Source organism: Squalius cephalus, assembly GCF_949319135.1.
Source record: "Squalius cephalus genome assembly, chromosome: 4".
NCBI lineage: Eukaryota > Metazoa > Chordata > Actinopteri > Cypriniformes > Leuciscidae > Squalius > Squalius cephalus.
The window spans coordinates 50404416-50421172 of NC_137125.1; the positions used below are offsets into that span (position 1 = coordinate 50404416).

General features: G+C 39.0%; 1 protein-coding gene and 1 pseudogene across 17 annotated transcripts in view; both read left to right on the forward strand.

Annotated features, from left to right (window-relative positions):
- The window catches only part of wnk1b (WNK lysine deficient protein kinase 1b), a 78239-nt gene extending 72467 nt beyond the window's left edge, over nucleotides 1–5772 (forward strand). For 14 of the 16 annotated variants that reach the window (XM_079870240.1, XM_079870250.1, XM_079870248.1 and 11 more), the window contains 2 exons: nucleotides 2040–2245; nucleotides 2338–5772. In XM_079870240.1, the coding sequence (XP_079726366.1) occupies nucleotides 2040–2245; nucleotides 2338–2682 (551 nt within the window). In that variant the 3' untranslated portion in view covers nucleotides 2683–5772. Of the gene's footprint in view, nucleotides 1–1285; nucleotides 1338–2039; nucleotides 2246–2337 lie in introns of all 16 variants that reach the window. The other 2 variants (XM_079870254.1, XM_079870241.1) reach the window with 1 other exon arrangement.
- Nucleotides 5773–7295: 1523 nt separating this feature from the next.
- Nucleotides 7296–16525, forward strand: LOC307157736 (annotated as a pseudogene). The gene is made up of 3 exons (XR_013824058.1): nucleotides 7296–7354; nucleotides 7476–7670; nucleotides 15722–16525. The product of XR_013824058.1 is annotated as an uncharacterized misc_RNA (transcript).
- Nucleotides 16526–16757: the final 232 nt, after the last annotated feature.

The window sequence follows — 16757 nt, forward strand, 5'->3', positions numbered from 1 at the left end:
TGGTGCTGGTGCTTGGCCAGTGGTCTAGTTTTATGAATGTTCTAACATCCACAATATATTATGATTAAAAGAAGCCTTATATTCACACAGGCTGCATTTATTTGATCAAAAATACAGTAATATTGTGAAATGTTATTACAATTTTTTTTTTAAATATATTTTAAAAAGCTATTTATTCCTGTGTTGGCAAAGCTTCAGTGTCACGTGAGCTTTCAGAAATCATTCTTATATGCTGATTTGATGCTTAAGAAACATTTCCTATTTTAAATGTTGAAAACAGTTGTGCTGATAAGATTTTTGTGGAAACAGTAATACATTATTTCAAGATTATTTGATGAATAGAAAGTTCACAAGAACAGCATTGGTTTGAAATAAAAAATCTTTTGTAACATTATAAGTATCTTTACTGTCACATTTGATCAAGTTTTTGCATCCTTCAATGGAAATGCATGGAACAGGGCCAAATCGGGTACTGGCTTTGGCATCAGCACCAGCATGGTGAAAAAGGAGTAGCTATCTTTCTAAGCATGGCTTTCTGTAAACTACATCACCCAGAATACCTTTTGGTGCTTCAGTCTTGGCGCAATGTCGTCTTTCTGTTGCTGCTTTCTGGAGGGGCTGTGTTTACCATCCTAACAGGTCTTATCTATGTCGCCGGCTGGCTGCCTGGATATTTGGCAAGACATTTGTGCCCATTGTAATTTACTGTGCAAGATGTGTTTTTTCCATTTTTGATTTACAGTATGTTCTTAAATGTTCCTTGACAGACATGTATAGATAAACGGACCAATCACCTAATACCAGTGCATGAGTAAAGACTGTCATCTGTTAGTCATGACAGTGATGTGTCTTATGAAGAAGCTGAGGCATTTCCACTCATTTTTCATTTTGCTTCGCATTAACTGCTCAATAATTAGCTTCTTTTTTTATTATTATTATTATGTAACACGTAATCCTCATTGCTATGGTTTGTTCTTCAGAAAGAGGCTTTTTTACTCATACTTCTCACAAATATTAATGTGCTGACAAGATTTTGACCATTGTACTAGTTTAGCTAATGGTACTAATCAACTATCTCATTAAGTCTCTAAATAGTAAGTGTTGAACATTTCCATGGTGAATCCATTTCCATTTCACCACCCTTTTGCTCCCTCTTGTGTTGCAATAAAAACAACCATGGCAAGCATGATGATAAAGTCCAGGCAGATGCGGTGCACTGTTTTCTTTGCTCCGATGGAAAGCCAGAGATGGTGTTTTAATGTTGTCATCGTGACCTGTTTTGCAGGCTGGAGTCAGAGAGATAAAAGTGTCACTTTAGCCTCAGAGCGGACGCCCAGGTGCTCGATAGGGCCTCACTGCCATGACTTTTGTTTTTGTATACACATGACATTATATGTACAGTTGTGCTCTTAAATTTACATACCCTTTGTATAATATGTAATATGTTTCGCATTTATTTAAATTGGAAGAGATAAATATAATGAAAATGTTTTTGTCCTGAAGAACCTGATATTTTACCGAACAGGTATTTTGATATTAATGAACTCCACAAGATCATGTAAAACCTGACGATCATGCTTTCCAGCATGATTAGAGATGATCCAAAGAGCATCTTGTGCTTCATTGGATATAAAATTTAAAAAAAGCATTTCACAACGAGTTCACATGATCAAAATCACAAAAGTGTAACTTTTTTTTTCTTTTTTTCTTTTTTCACTTTGTTTATTTCCAGGTTTAACTTGAATGCAAGATTTTAAATCGCAGCTCATACTTTTGATTCTCAAATCTGTTATTTCAAATAGTTTTATCAGGGCCGAACTTAATCAAATAAAAAATCTTCTCTCTTATTTTTAGATCAAACATTTTGATTATATAAGGTGTATGTAAACTAATGAGAGGAAATGTATATGAAAATATACATGTACACATTGATATAGTCTGTGGGCTTCAGATTGTATCAGATATTTCAGTGTGACATCCGTTGGAGAGACTTCATCTTTACGACAGTCTTCTCTCTTCCTCTTTTCCTTTCCGCTCAGGGACGAGCAGCACCAACACGGTGGTGGGAACTGGTCAGAATCAAAACCAACCGCCCGTCTCTCAGTCCCAGAGCTGCAAGGGCATGTTCACAGACGAGCTGCACAAATTGGTGGACAACTGGGCCAGGGATGCTATGAACCTGTCGCAGGGCAAGAGAGGCTCCAAGCACCAACAACAAGTGGCGCCTCAGGGTCACAACTACGACGTAAGACTTTATCCTTGAGAAACTCAGACCTCATAGTTGAATTTGAAGTTATAATTGATTTATTGCTCTCTTTTTATTTCTCCTCTTATCAGATGGTCCCTCCAGCCAACATGGGCCGTAAGTACTCGGCTCCGGGACAGCTGTGCCCAAGCATCGCTTCAACTTTGAGTGGCCACTCGCCCTTGCCCAACACTCCCGCTACCTCTCTGGGGACCCGGAAGGGCTCCTTGTGTCCCACGCCACAGTACGGCTACCCCTCCGCTCCTTACAGCACCCAGTGGGCTGGCTCTGCCACGCACACCCAGGCCGGTCTACTGGCCACCTCACAACCCCTGGGCCAATATCCCCAGGTGCCTGCTCCTTTACAGACCTTCCACATCAGCACTTTGCAGAAGTCAGTCAGCCACCCGGGTGGACCCAACCTGAAGACCACGTAGGGCAGGGCCTAGCCGCGCCAGGCATAAGTAACTCTCGAGTTGGGGGTGGGGGCAGTCAGAGGTGAAGGGGGTGGACTGAAAGTGGACTTAAGCAAGTATTTGATTGCATTGCAGAGATTCTGTCATAAGAGTTTCCTTTGGGTGATTGAGAAGGATAGACGCCAGAATCATCCTGCATGCTCACGGATACGCCACAGGGATGATGCACAACGACCCAAGGGATAAGAGAAGACGAAAATAAAACAATGGACACTTTGAATACAATGTTACGTGGCCAAAGAAGGTGTGACCATTTTTATTATTAAGGTGTGTGCATCCTTCACCACCCAGCCCTCAAACATTTGTTAAGGGGCTTGACTTGTGTTTAGAGGTTTGCTGACCTAAGATGAAATGAATGCCACCTCCACCCATCCCAGAATCCATCTATCTGTATATCCTCTTGATAAATTCATACATCAAGCATATCACCAAACAGAGGTCGGTTGGGTGTTGGTGTGCGAACCTAGTGTCCTTGTTCCCCTCTTGCCCTAAACCCTCTGCTGCAATGCCATGGAATAATGCAATAATTACAATGGTAGAAAAAAAGCCCATTTTAAAACACAGGAAGTGGCCTTCATTAGATAAAACAACAAAAAAAAACAATGTACAGATATCCTTTGTTTTTAAATTGGGTTATTAGGGTTTTGATTCCATTTGCTTGGTTGGTTGGTTGTTTTTTTTCCCTATGCCCTTCAAGCCGGCCTTGTGTAGCAGAATGTTAGGGACTTATTTTTTTGTCACATGTTCAGAGGCCTTTCATCTGCCCCCAAGGTTTGTACTACCAAGCTCCTACAGCTCCCAGCATGCTTTGCAGCACACTCACACGCTTACAATCCTCTTACGGTTTTCTCATTGGGCCACACCACAAGGTGACGTGTAATATAGTGGATACAATCAGTTGGATTGGGGTCTGGATACGAAACTAGGGGTTGCGGGACCGTGAAATCACACACGTTCTGCCATGGAGGCCCGTGAAGCTTTAAATCTATGACTAATGTAACAGCTTTTTCTAATCATGGCAGCATTAGGGGCCTCTTACGATAGTTTGATCGAGACATTCAAATAAGAAGTCGTGTTCTGTATGGACCTGTATTTACTCATCAGTTTTTGATGTTAAAACACTGTGATTATTATAAATGTTGTTGGACAACATTAGCTAAAAAGAAAAGTAGACAAAAAAACATGAAATTTTGGAGGGTTTTGGATATTAGCATTCATGAGATGTAAGGCTAGCTATTTCATTTTTCACATCTTTATTGGAGACACTTTAACCCTTTTCCCCTTTCTACTTTCTTTATATTATTAGATAAATGTGAATGTAAAATGGATTCAATTAATGTACTTGAAGAAACAAATCTTTCCCTTTTTCCCTATGCCCAGTGAGCTTTCTGAAGATTCTAGTGCCTTGCGTTATTTTTTTATTTTACTTGTATTTTTTTGCTTCATGGTTTGATATATAAGGCAGCGGAGAGTCTCAAGCATTGCGCTTGATTGGAGTGCTGATCTTTGGACTTCACAGAGGGTGAATATTAATATATTGCGGAAACGAGGTGTCGTATTGAATTGGCTATACGTCTGAACCCATTTGATGGCACAGTCCTAGCCTTTAGGCAGAGTTGCAAAAAGCTTCTTATGTAAAGTGTACAAATACATGATCCAGCCAGTATATCACATTCAAAGGCTGTGAAAGTACTTGAGTTTTTTAGAAACTTTGATCGGTCTAAGTATGCAAAGCATAAGTGTGCCTATCATCAGTGCACCCTTCCTAGCATAACCACGGTGTCTTTATTTTACAGACGGATTCTTAAACGGCATGAGCAGTTCTTGTGAAGGTGAGGGATCGGCTCAGATAGAAACGCAGGATGAGGGAAGTTAGTAGGCATGGGACAGTATGTTGTAAGTATTTCAGAACCTCCAATAGCTTAGATGTTTTTGCAGCGTTGCTTAATTGGTTTTGACACCATCCAGTGTCAAACCCTCTCCGGTGAGCGTGGACAGGCGCGTTTAACTCCTTTAGCAACAGATGTGACAGCAAGTGTAACTTCACGAGCGAGAAAAGGACCAGAAAGGTGAGAAAAGACAGTTAGCAACCCTCACCGACACAAGAGCGCAACTCTCTGCCAAAGCAGCACTGTTGAAGAGTAGTACTCGCTGATTTCTCATCAAACCTCTTCTTTTTAACTCACACTGCCCATATAAGTTCTCACCTCACTGTACTCTTGGCAACGGCCTTCGGTTTTATGGCAGATCAGTAGCTTCTTTTGGGGGATCTCTCTCTCTCTCTCTTTGTAGCAGTCGGTCAAATCACTCTTGTAAATGCTTTGGTTTATTCTAAATACTATTAACTGCATTAGACCTGCAACGTCAGACTACTTTTTAGTTTCACGTTTTGCACAATCGACTGTGCAGATGAAAAGAGAACAGTCCTGATTCACTAGAAACAAGAGCATTTTATTTGGGGTACAAAGCATAGCGGAGATGCTCTCATCACCTTAACTACTGAAAGGACTTAGATTACAGCTGGTTACATTCTGCTTAGTGTGCTTTCTGTGAAACGTGTGGCACAGGAACGTCACTTTAGGTCAACTGTACAGTGTAGATTCTCAACTGGCTCTCTATATTTAAAATACGATTGTTTTACCTTTTGCTTTGTACACAACGCTTTACCTGTAGACGGCTCGTTTTTTACCTACTTTACGTCGTTCGGTTCGTTCAAACTGTGAACACATCAAAAGGTCTTTAACAAAGAGGTCCCACCCGCTCAGTGTTCAGACTGATGAAATCTGTAATACTACGTTCTGAGTGCCATGTCCCTGTCCCAGATACAAGTGTTAATTTGCTCTCGCTGTAAGAAACAGGTCGTCCTGTTCGACTGTAGGGGGCGCTAATGTAACTGCAGTGCAGGACCTTCAACATTTAAATGAGATTCACCTCTGACCTCTGATGTAAATGATAACAGCACCTTGAAAAATACAAAAACCTCTTTTTTTCTTTATCCTTCACTTTACTTTGAAAGAAATTGTGTTTGTAGCATGCTGATGTGCGAATGAGCCATTCAGTATCGATACACATTGTGATTATAACAATTTTTTATTTTATTTTTGCATGATACTTCAGTTACACAGAAAAAATGCACACAAACTCACTCAAAAAGGATCTTATTGAATGAAACCCTCCTTTCTAGTCGCTCTCCTGTGGAAAGAAATACAACAGAACAATGTTTACTTAATGCTACTGACCTGTCATTAAGTTATTTTGTTTTTTACTGCAATCTGATCCGCTTGTTTTGCTGTCTTTTGAGTCTCTAGATTTTCTTCTGGCGACTTTCATTAAGTGTTTTTTTTTCTCCATATGATATTTAACATTGTACAAAATCCTTAAAATGAAAACCAAACAAAAACAAGTAGGGAATCATCTGCAATGTTTAACTGTCTGTTTTGCACTAAGTATAGGATGTTCAAGCTTCATATAAAACTGCGCTTTGCGCTCCAATAAAACAGCATTTGTTACCTTATTTGTAAACTTAATAAAAGTCATTTAAATAAATCAAGTTTGCTTCTGCTTATCAATTCATACTGGATCCTGGATTAGTTATTATGCAGTTTAGAGCAATAAAGCTGATGACATACCTTTGATACATAAGTGCATTTAATTTCAGTTACTTTATCATGTCTCTCATGAGCTACTAAATACTGCAATCTGTATTATCAGTGATCCATTTCAGAGTGTTATTTGTGCCCACCTTTAATATGTCATGAATGTCCAATAATTTGTTCATTCTAGCAAATCTGCATCTGATGTACAAAGAGAATGGTGAGGGTTTTTTGTTGGATCAAATAGTGTATTGATACTTTATACAACACTGCACCCTACCATTTCAGGACATATTGAGTGTTATTTGCATATATATGATAAAGGTGTGAATGACACCATGTGTGCACATGCACTCTGTGCCTCGTCCTTCCAGATGTGTACATGCAGTATTTCTTTTCCTTGAGATAAGACCCTCTCCTTCATATTGGTAAAACATTGGATTCTGAGTCGGACCAGCAATCAATGAATTGAGGCAATTGCAGTTTTCATATCCTTTTGCTATGTACTTTTTAATTGTTACAAACACCCATGGCCATGTAAATATACAAAACTTCTTCACTGCTTATTCATATTTAAAAGGCTTTTGTCTGCCAAATTAAATGTGGTCCAACCAAATATATATGATGTATATGAAGCATTTTTGAAAATACGGTTTTTAAACTTTTTTTAATGTCTAAAAGTAAAAAAATTTTTTTTAAAGAAATAGTTAATTTCTAGGAATGCAGCACATTTAAAATATATTATCGATAATATATTTCAAAAGATTATTGATTTTCTTTATAACTCTTGTACGTCATTGGCTCGGTGTTTTCTGCCTTTGTAGTTTTGTAGGACTGAGAACTACATTATTTTAATGCACTGCTTCTATGCTTACTTGGAATACAATTTTTACAAATGTAACTAGGTCAATGTGAAAACAACACAGATACGCAGGTTATTGAACCACCTGTTGATGATCTTTGGAAATTTTTTTGATTGGACAGTTTTATAAAGGTTGTGAGGATCAGGAAGAATACATACTGAATCTAATACAAGCAAGGTAAGGCATCTTTAACACTGAATCACACTTCAGCTTCTCGACACTTTTAAGACACATTGTTTTTACTTTTCAATATTTGTGTCAGACATCTCTATAACTGAACCTGTATTCTTTCGGACAGATATGGTGGTCTTTTATGATCTTCGGCTGGTGTCTCTGGCTGTGCTGATGCTGGCGTCTCAGCTGGACTCTGCCAGTGCTGCTGTTCGGGTGTTTGGCTTACATGCCAGAGACCTCACCGGTGACGCTGCTGGAAACTTTCCCGATCCATACGCCAAGGTCTGGTGTGGCTCTACTTTTGGGGGGGCAGACAGAATTTCACAAGGATAACAATAGACCTACATGGTCTGCACAGTTCAACTTCCCAAACTGCAATCTATATAAAAACCTGGACCACAAAACCAGTCATAAGTCGCACAGGTATATTTGTGGCAATAGCCAACAATACATTGTATGAGTCAAAATTATCGATTTTTCTTTTATGCCAAACATCATTAGGATATTAAGTAAAGATCATGATCCATGAAGATATTTAGTAAATTTCCTACCTTAAATATATAAAAAATGTATTTTTGTGAGTGAATGCAGCACAATCGTCAAAAAAAAAAATGGACAACTTTAAAGGCGATTTTCTTAATGTTTCGATTTTTTTGCACCCTCAGATTCCAGATGTTCTAATAGTTGTATCCTGGCCAAATATTGTCCTAATCTAACAAACCATACATCAATGGATAGATTATTTATTCAGCTTTCATGTGATGTATAAATCTCAATTCCCATGTGACTGGTTTTGTGGTCCAGGGTCACATATAGCCCTGCTTCTCTTCTCACAGATTGTTGCAAGCAATACATTCCCCATAACCTGCACATCACGGCACGCCACATAACACTTTTCATACTTGTAAACATGAGTATTTTACTCTACATTTTATGCTACGGGAAGTGTAGTATACATCAAATGTACATAATTGATAAGCCATTTACAATAAAAGGTCTCTTGCTCCTTGGATGATTTTTTTTCCCCCTGTTGAATACGGAAATGTGAATGATCCCTGGGGCCTCTACCATGATGGTAGTTGAACAAACTCCGGGTTACAGGATTAGTTTTGAGTTGACAAAACCAAACCAATCCAACCAGGCTTTGTTGGTTCCATGATGCTGATCTTCAACTTTCTCTGTCAACTCAGGCTTTGATCCTGAGTTTAGGAGTTTAGGTGTGACATCAGTTGCGAATAGCCAATTACATGCTGAGAAAGAGTGAACTGCAATTAATTTCTCGCGAGAGAAGCAGCGCGACTCACTTCTCTCTTCTGCAGAATATTGAGATAAAAAAAAATTAGGAATTTAAACAAATTTGCACAGCAAGAAGAAAATAGTTTTCTATGAAAGAGGACGACTAAAAGAAAAGGTCTTGCTATATCAGTGCAAGTAAAAGTTGTGAAGTTATTTATACAATTGATAAAGGTATAGAGAGAATTGAACTTTTAAGCTCACATGTAATCATTTTATAGCTTAATCTATTGATTCTAAAACATACTTATATTGCCTATACTTATATATATAATTATTCCTTTAAACTGTGCGTAAAAATAATTGATAAACTAAAACTGTATGTGTGATCGATTAATAATTACATAAATAATATCTAAATCATACAAAATGATTATTTTAAATAAGTGTTACTAAAAGCCAGACGATTTTGTCTTTAAATATCATTTGCTATGTAGTGACCTTTAATTTGGAGTAGAAACAGGTGGAGTGACTTTATCCTTTGCTCACAGCTGATTGGTCTAAGTTTGGTTTGCAACCTCTTACCTGGAACATAACCTGCCCCTGACCAGGTTAGCCGTGGAGCGCAAGTTACTATGGCGATGAACACTGCTAAAAGCCAAACCACTTTCATAGTGCCTAAAACCCAGGGTTGGTGCGAACTAAACTGAAACATAGCTGGCTAGCCACCTAAACCCGCTTCATAGTATAGGCCCCTGGAATTGCCAAGCTCTAAATTGGCAATAAAACAAACAAACAAACAAAACATTTGTTGTGAACGAATCATTCATTACTCATGAATCATTTCAATGAATCTATTGATCCAGTTTATTTACAGTAATTCAGCTCTCTCGTCGAATCTAAGACAGATTTTACATGATGATGAATATAATGTGGAAACATCACGAAGACATATTATGACATTGATGATGATGGCATATGTATAACTTAGCCTCCAAAAAATATATATTCTTGTAAGTGTGCCTGTCATCAGTGCACCCTTCCTAGCACAACCTAGCACATGGTGTCTTTATTTTACAGACGGATTCTTCAACGGCATGAGCAGTTCTTGTGAAGGTGAGGGATCGGCTCAGATAGAAACGCAGGATGAGGGAAGTTAGTAGGCATGGGACAGTATGTTGTAAGTATTTCAGAACCTCCAATAGCTTAGATGTTTTTGCAGCGTTGCTTAATTGGTTTTGACACCATCCAGTGTCAAACCCTCTCCGGTGAGCGTGGACAGGCGCGTTTAACTCATTTAGCAACAGATGTGACAGCAAGTGTAACTTCACGAGCGAGAAAAGGACCAGAAAGGTGAGAAAAGACAGTTAGCAACCCTCACTGACACAAGAGCGCAACTCTCTGCCAAAGCAGCACTGTTGAAGAGTAGTACTCGCTGATTTCTCATCAAACCTCTTCTTTTTAACTCACACTGCCCATATAAGTTCTCATGTCACTGTACTCATGGCAACGGCCTTCGGTTTTATGGCAGATCAGTAGCTTCGTTTGGGGGATCTCTCTCTCTCTCTCTCTCTCTCTCTCTCTCTCTCTCTTTGTAGCAGTCGGTCAAATCACTCTTGTAAATGCTTTGGTTTATTCTAAATACTATTAACTACAGCCACCCACAAATTTGTCCCACAAATTTACAATAACATTAAACTAAGCATTACTGTTAGGGACAGCAGGAAGGCAAAACCTATCAGCAAGGATTTGACAGGACCTCCATCTTCGTCGGCTGAGTAGTTCACACTCATGATACATGACCTGCGGAAGTGAAGGGTCTCACCGCCCCATCAGAAGAAGGTTTGGGGTGACAGGATCAGGATCGACCACGTCAGTGGACACATAACCCAAAGGTTTAGAATTTTGAATCCCCTCAATCTCAACAAGGACGGTGGTCAAAATTTTGTGCGTTACAGTCTGTGAATTCAAGGTAACATTTAGAGCAGTTTTAATGAACCGAATCTCCCTCTCCTAAGAGCCTCCAAAGTGTGGTGCATGAGGTGGATTAAAGAAAAAAGTATCTGATACTCAGCTAATTTGGCTTTCAGGTCTGGGTGCAGGGCATTAAATGCATCTTTAAGTTCTCATTCTCCCCCTTTTAAAATTTGTTTCTTGATCAGGGAACAATTCGGCAGGCTTTCCCCTTCGGGAGATAAAACGTCTTAAAGACATCAGGAAAGAATCAATATCAAGGCTGGTTAGAACTTCAATATGTACAGCTCTTGTGGTTAGACACTTAAACAGTATTCCCCATCTTTTCTCGTTTCTTCTGCCCAATTTGACAATAAGTGGCCCAAAACAATCCATCCCTGTAGAGAAGAAGGGTGGTTGATGTAAACGTGCTGGAGGTAAATCTGCCATTCGTGGAGATATTGGTTGAGCTCTCCATTTTTGACACTCTGCACAGCTACGGTTTTCTTTTCTCACAGCCTCTCTTCCTCTGAGAATCCAGTATTTCCTCCTCAACTCTGCAAATAAACGTTCTGCACCAGGATGTTTTAAGTTGCTGTCATATTGTTGAATAAGTAGCTTGGTAACTGGATGTTTTGAATCCAAAACTATTGGATGAACTGTCTCTGATTCCAACTGATTGCATTTGCGCAGTCTGCCTCCCACTCAATTACTTGCCTTACCGTATCAAACTGATGATAGAGATTTTCCATTGCTAAGACTTTGAATCTCTTCAGGGAAACTGTCTCCTTGTGCAGATCTTAAAATCATTAATTCCGCCTGCTGATACTCCTCAGCAGAAGGACTTCGATTCTCTATAGAGGCCGCCCCATGAAGGGATTTTGCGGTAGCATAAACTAGATCCTTGAAGCTGTCAGCTTGTGAAGGTTCTGGAATTGAATGGCATGAGACTGCAGTTAGATTCAGACAAGTGATTGGTTTGCGCAGTTCTTCGGTGTCATCATTTATTAAAGCTGAAGGATTTCTTGGCCAGTATTCTGGCGACAAATGCAGGAAAGGGGACCTTTGAAGATCCTGTAGGGTCCGTCCTCTTGTAACATCATCTGCTGGATTATTCAATGAATCTACATAATGCCAATCTTGGGAGTCAGTCAATTCTTGAATTTCTGCAATTCGGGTTCCAACAAATACCTTGAAATGACATGAATCAGACTGAATCCAAGTCAACACAATTGTAGAGTCTGTCCATAAATGAATTCCAGATATCTTGCTAGTAAGCTCTTTCTTTAACAGGTGGGCAAGTTGGGCTTTTGTCAGTGCTGCACATAATTCCAATCTTGGCATTGATAGCTGCTTTTTTGGTGCAACTCGTGAGCGTGCGGTTTAGAATGCTACCTCTACCCTTTTAGTGGATCTTCTGTCCGCAAGTATCCCACACATCCATAGGCACGTTCTGAAGCGTCACAAAATATGTGAATTTTTTGCACACAATCAGTTTGGTCTATCTCGGCACTCACGTAACACCGGGGAAGTCGGCTCTCATTCAAGTGTTGGAGCTCACTTTCCCATATCTTCCAAGCCTCTAAGAGGTCACCAGGGAGTAGAGGGTCATCCCATTCTCGCTTTTTGTTCCACAACTGCTGCACATATAAACTGGCGATCATTCTGTAAATATTTCTCATAGTGATGGGGGATGATTTTGGTGTGTAAGACTTGTACATCAAAGTATCTGATTGACACAGCCACCGAAGCCCTAAAGCTGGTTCTTGAGGATCCGTATCACGATTAAGCCAGTGTTCACCACTCTGAGATAATACTTCCTTCGGCAGATGATGAATGATACCTGCAGCATTACTAGCCCACTGTCTTAGCTCAAAACCTCCTTCAGCAAGTAGCTTCCTCATTTTATCCACAAGAGCTCGGGCTATCTCAATTGAAGGAAAGCTCTGTAAACAATTGTCAACATAGAAGTGCTGCTGGACAGCTGACAGTTAATTCAATACAAACAATACAAACAACTGAAACATTAAACTTTAAATATATAAATAGGCTGTAGTAGCGACGGTGAATTCACCTGTGGCAAGTTTACTTTTCACCAACTCAATCTTCTTCTCTCCAGGCGTGCACGCAGCGGCGTCAGGTCTGCCCCCGCCCCTCTCCATGATGCACGTTGCCCGCAGCAGCCAGACTTTCTTTATGGTGAACAGCAGCAATGATAATAATTTTTTTTTTTTTTTTTTTTTTTTTTTCACTGAGCGAAAAGATTAAGCCCGAGGTCCGACCCGACCCGAGTCATTTGATTATATACTCGACCCGAACCCGCGGGTCCCGTCGGGTTTGTCGGGCCGACCCGACCCGTTGAGAACTCTAAGCTTGATGTCAAAATCCGCATTTCCAACAGCGGTTATTGGACTTTATCCAATCCCCCTTCTGCTCCGTAGTAAGCTTAATGAAGTTGGCACATTGATCCAAGAAATCCATATTATTGCAACAGTAGGAGCAATACGTTTTCGACTTCCCTTGTGGTCGAGGCATTGATTTCTGCTCAGAAGTGTTGTAGGCAGAACCAAGAAGCACAGTCGTTGACTTACTCTTCATCTTAAAACTCTGACGCTCTCTTTGCTTGGTACCTCCTTTCCATGGCTCATGTGAACACTCGAACACTTCCTCTTGTATCTGTAATTCATATTCGAGCCAATCTGCAAAATCTAGAAGGGATGGTACTCCTCTCTTCAACGAGTAGAGATATCGTCTAAAGTTAGCTCGAAAATCATATGGTAGCTTGTTTGCTAACCTAGCTACATGTGACCCACAATAAAGTTCGACATGGCCTTCATCACCCAGTTGCTCTAACATCCCGACCAATGCTCGTACTCTCAATGCGAATTTGCGAAATCCAGTAGAATGCCCATTCTGGACAACAGGTCCATCCATTAATCCAGCAGTTCGACGCAGAGCAAGCTGATGGGGCTGACCATAATGTTGAATAAGTGAAGCCATTGTATCTGAGTAAGGGTGATAGGAATTACAATAAGAATCAGCTATCAAAAGTGCCTCTTCAAACTTCAAATGATCCAGTAAAATCTGATACTTAAATTGCTCTGTGGCATCTTGTGGAAGGATATTCTCCAACGAAATCCTGAGTCTAGCAAACTCTCTTGGGTTGTCAGATATAAAAACATGTAAAATCAGGGATGGATGGCTTGGGTCCCCGATATGTCATCTCTTGTACACACTGGTGGAGGCCTAGCATCTCGTCTTACTGGTCGACAACTTGGTCCCATGTAAGGTAAATTACAATAATCAGAGTCTGGATCCTGATAACTTGGAGTAGATGGAACTGGTAACCTCTGCATTTCAAGTCTGCAAATGCGGTCTCTGATATCTTCCATCATATCAAGCTCTGTTTGTTTAGAAGGACGCAACTCTTTATTATCAACTATTATCGGAGGGGGTGGCAGCGGCCATTCTTCTTCGACGGCTGCTGGCTGATATACTGGTAAAGGAGAATTCTCTTCTGATACCTCCCTAGGTTGTGAAATACATTCAAAAGATAATGTTTCTGCTGAATTTGGTGTTGGCAACACCCCATCTTGGTACAGCTGCCTTTGTAGCTCTGATACAGTCCGTCGCAGTCTTAAGTTATTTTGTTTTTTACTGCAATCTTTTGAGTCTCTAGATTTGAGTCTCTAGATTTTCTTCTGGCGACTTTCATTAAGTGTTTTTTTTTTTTTTTTTCTGTATGATATTTAACATTGTACAAAATGTTTAAAAAAAATCCTTAAAATGAAAACCAAACAAAAACAAGTAGGGAATCATCTGCAATGTTTAACTGTCTGTTTTTCACTAAGTATAGGATGTTCAAGCTTCATATAAAATTGCGCTTTGCGCTCCAATAAAACAGCATTTGTTACCTTATTTGTAAACTTAATAAAAGTCATTTAAATAAATCAAGTTTGCTTCTGCTTATCAATTCATACTGGATCCTGGATTTAGTTATCATGCAGTTTAGAGCAATAAAGCTGATGACGTACTTTTGGTACATAAGTGCATTTGATTTCAGTTACTTTATTATTTCTCTCATGAGCTACTAAATACTGCAATCTGTATTATCAGTGATCCATTTCAGAGTGTTATTTGTGCCCACCTTTAATATGTCATGAATATCCAATAATTATTTGTTCATTCTAGCAAATCTGCATCTGATGTACAAAGAGAATGGTAAGGTTTTTTTTGGGGGGGTTTTTTTTGGATAAAATAGTGTATTGATACTTTATACAACACTGCACCCTACCATTTCAGGACATATTGAGTGTTATTTGCATATATATGATAAAGGTGTGAATGACACCATGTGTGCACATGCCCTCTGTGCCTCGTCCTTCCAGATGTGTACATGCAGTATTTCTTTTCCTTGAGATAAGACCCTCTTCTTCATATTGGTAAAACATTGGATTCTGAGTCGGACCAGCAATCAATGAACTGAGGCAATTGCAGCTTCCATATCCTTTTGCTATGTACTTTTTAATTGTTACAAACACCCATGTAAATATACAAAACTTCTTCACTGCTTATTCATATTTAAAAGGCTTTTGTCTGCCCAATTAAATGTGGTCAAACCAAATATAAATAAATAAATAAATAAATATATATATATAAGCATTTTGGAAAATACGGTTTATAAACTTTTTTTTTAAAATGTCTAAAAGTAAAAAGAAAAATTTAAACCAGCATTAAATAGTTAATTTCTAAGAATGCAGCACATTTAAAATATTATATCGATAAGATATTTCAAAAGATTATTGATTTTCTTTATAACTCTTGTACATCATTGGCTCAGTGTTTTCTGCCTTTGTAGTTTTGTAGGACTGAGAACTATTATTTTAATGCACTGCTTCTATGCTTACTTGGGATACAATTTTTACACTCTTGGCATCTTTACAAATGTAACTAGGTCAATGTGAAAACAACACAGATACGCAGGTTACTGAACCACCTGTTGATGATCTTTTGAATTTTTTTTTTTTTTTTTATGATTGTATAGTTTTATAAAGGTTGTGGGGATCAGGAATTATACATACTGAATCTAATACAAGCAATTAAGGCAACTTTAACACTGAATCACACTTCAGCTTTTTGCCACTTTTAAGACACATTGTTTTTACTTTTCAATATTTGTGTCAGACATCTCTATAACTGAACCTGTATTCTTTCGGACAGATATGGCGGTCTTTTATGATCTTCGGCTGGTGTCTCTGGCTGTGCTGATGCTGGTGTCTCAGCTGGACTCTGCCAGTGCTGCTGTTCGGGTGTTTGGCTTACATGCCAGAGACCTCACCGGTGATCCTTTTGGAAACTTTCCTGATCCATACATCAAGCTCTGGTGTGGATTTACTTTTGGGGGGGCAGACAGAATTTCACAAGGATAACAATAGACCTACATGGTCTGCACAGTTCAACTTCCCAAACTGCAATCCATATAAATACCTGAAGCTGGAGGTGTGGGACAAAGACCTGAATTTTGATGATCACTTGGGCACGTGTGGCAGACAGGTGAAAAATGGGACTTTCTCCGTTATTTGTCATCTGAACAGAGGAAGTCTGTTTTACAAGTACGAGTTGAAAAAATAAACCTTTTCTAAACAGCTTTGAAACACTGTAACTAGCCTGATAGGAATAAAGTTTAGCAATATGCAATATAATGTGTATGTTTTGCATTAATATGTTCATTAAAATCTACAGCTAACATACTTTTCTTCTTTAGTGAAATGCTTTTACTAACAACAACATAAAAATACAAATGAAAGTCATAAATCAAGGTTGTCTCTGCTTCTCAGTTCACACTGAATCTAGTTTTAATTTTTGCACTTCATTAAATGGTTTTACCATATAGCCCTGCTTCTCTTCTCACAGATTGGTGCAAGCAATACATTCCCCATAAACTGCACATCACATCATGTCACATAACACTTTTCATACTTGTAAACACAAGTATTTTACTCAAGTTTTATGCTACAGAAAGTATAGTATACATCAAATGTACATAATTGATAAGCCATTTACAATAAAAGGTCTCTTGCTCCCTGGATGATTTTTCCCCCCTCCGGAATACGGAAACGTGAATGATCCTTGGAACTACCAAGCTCTCAATAGGCAATAAAACAAACAAACAAGAAATATGTTGTGAACGAATCATTCATCGCTCATGAATCATTTCAAT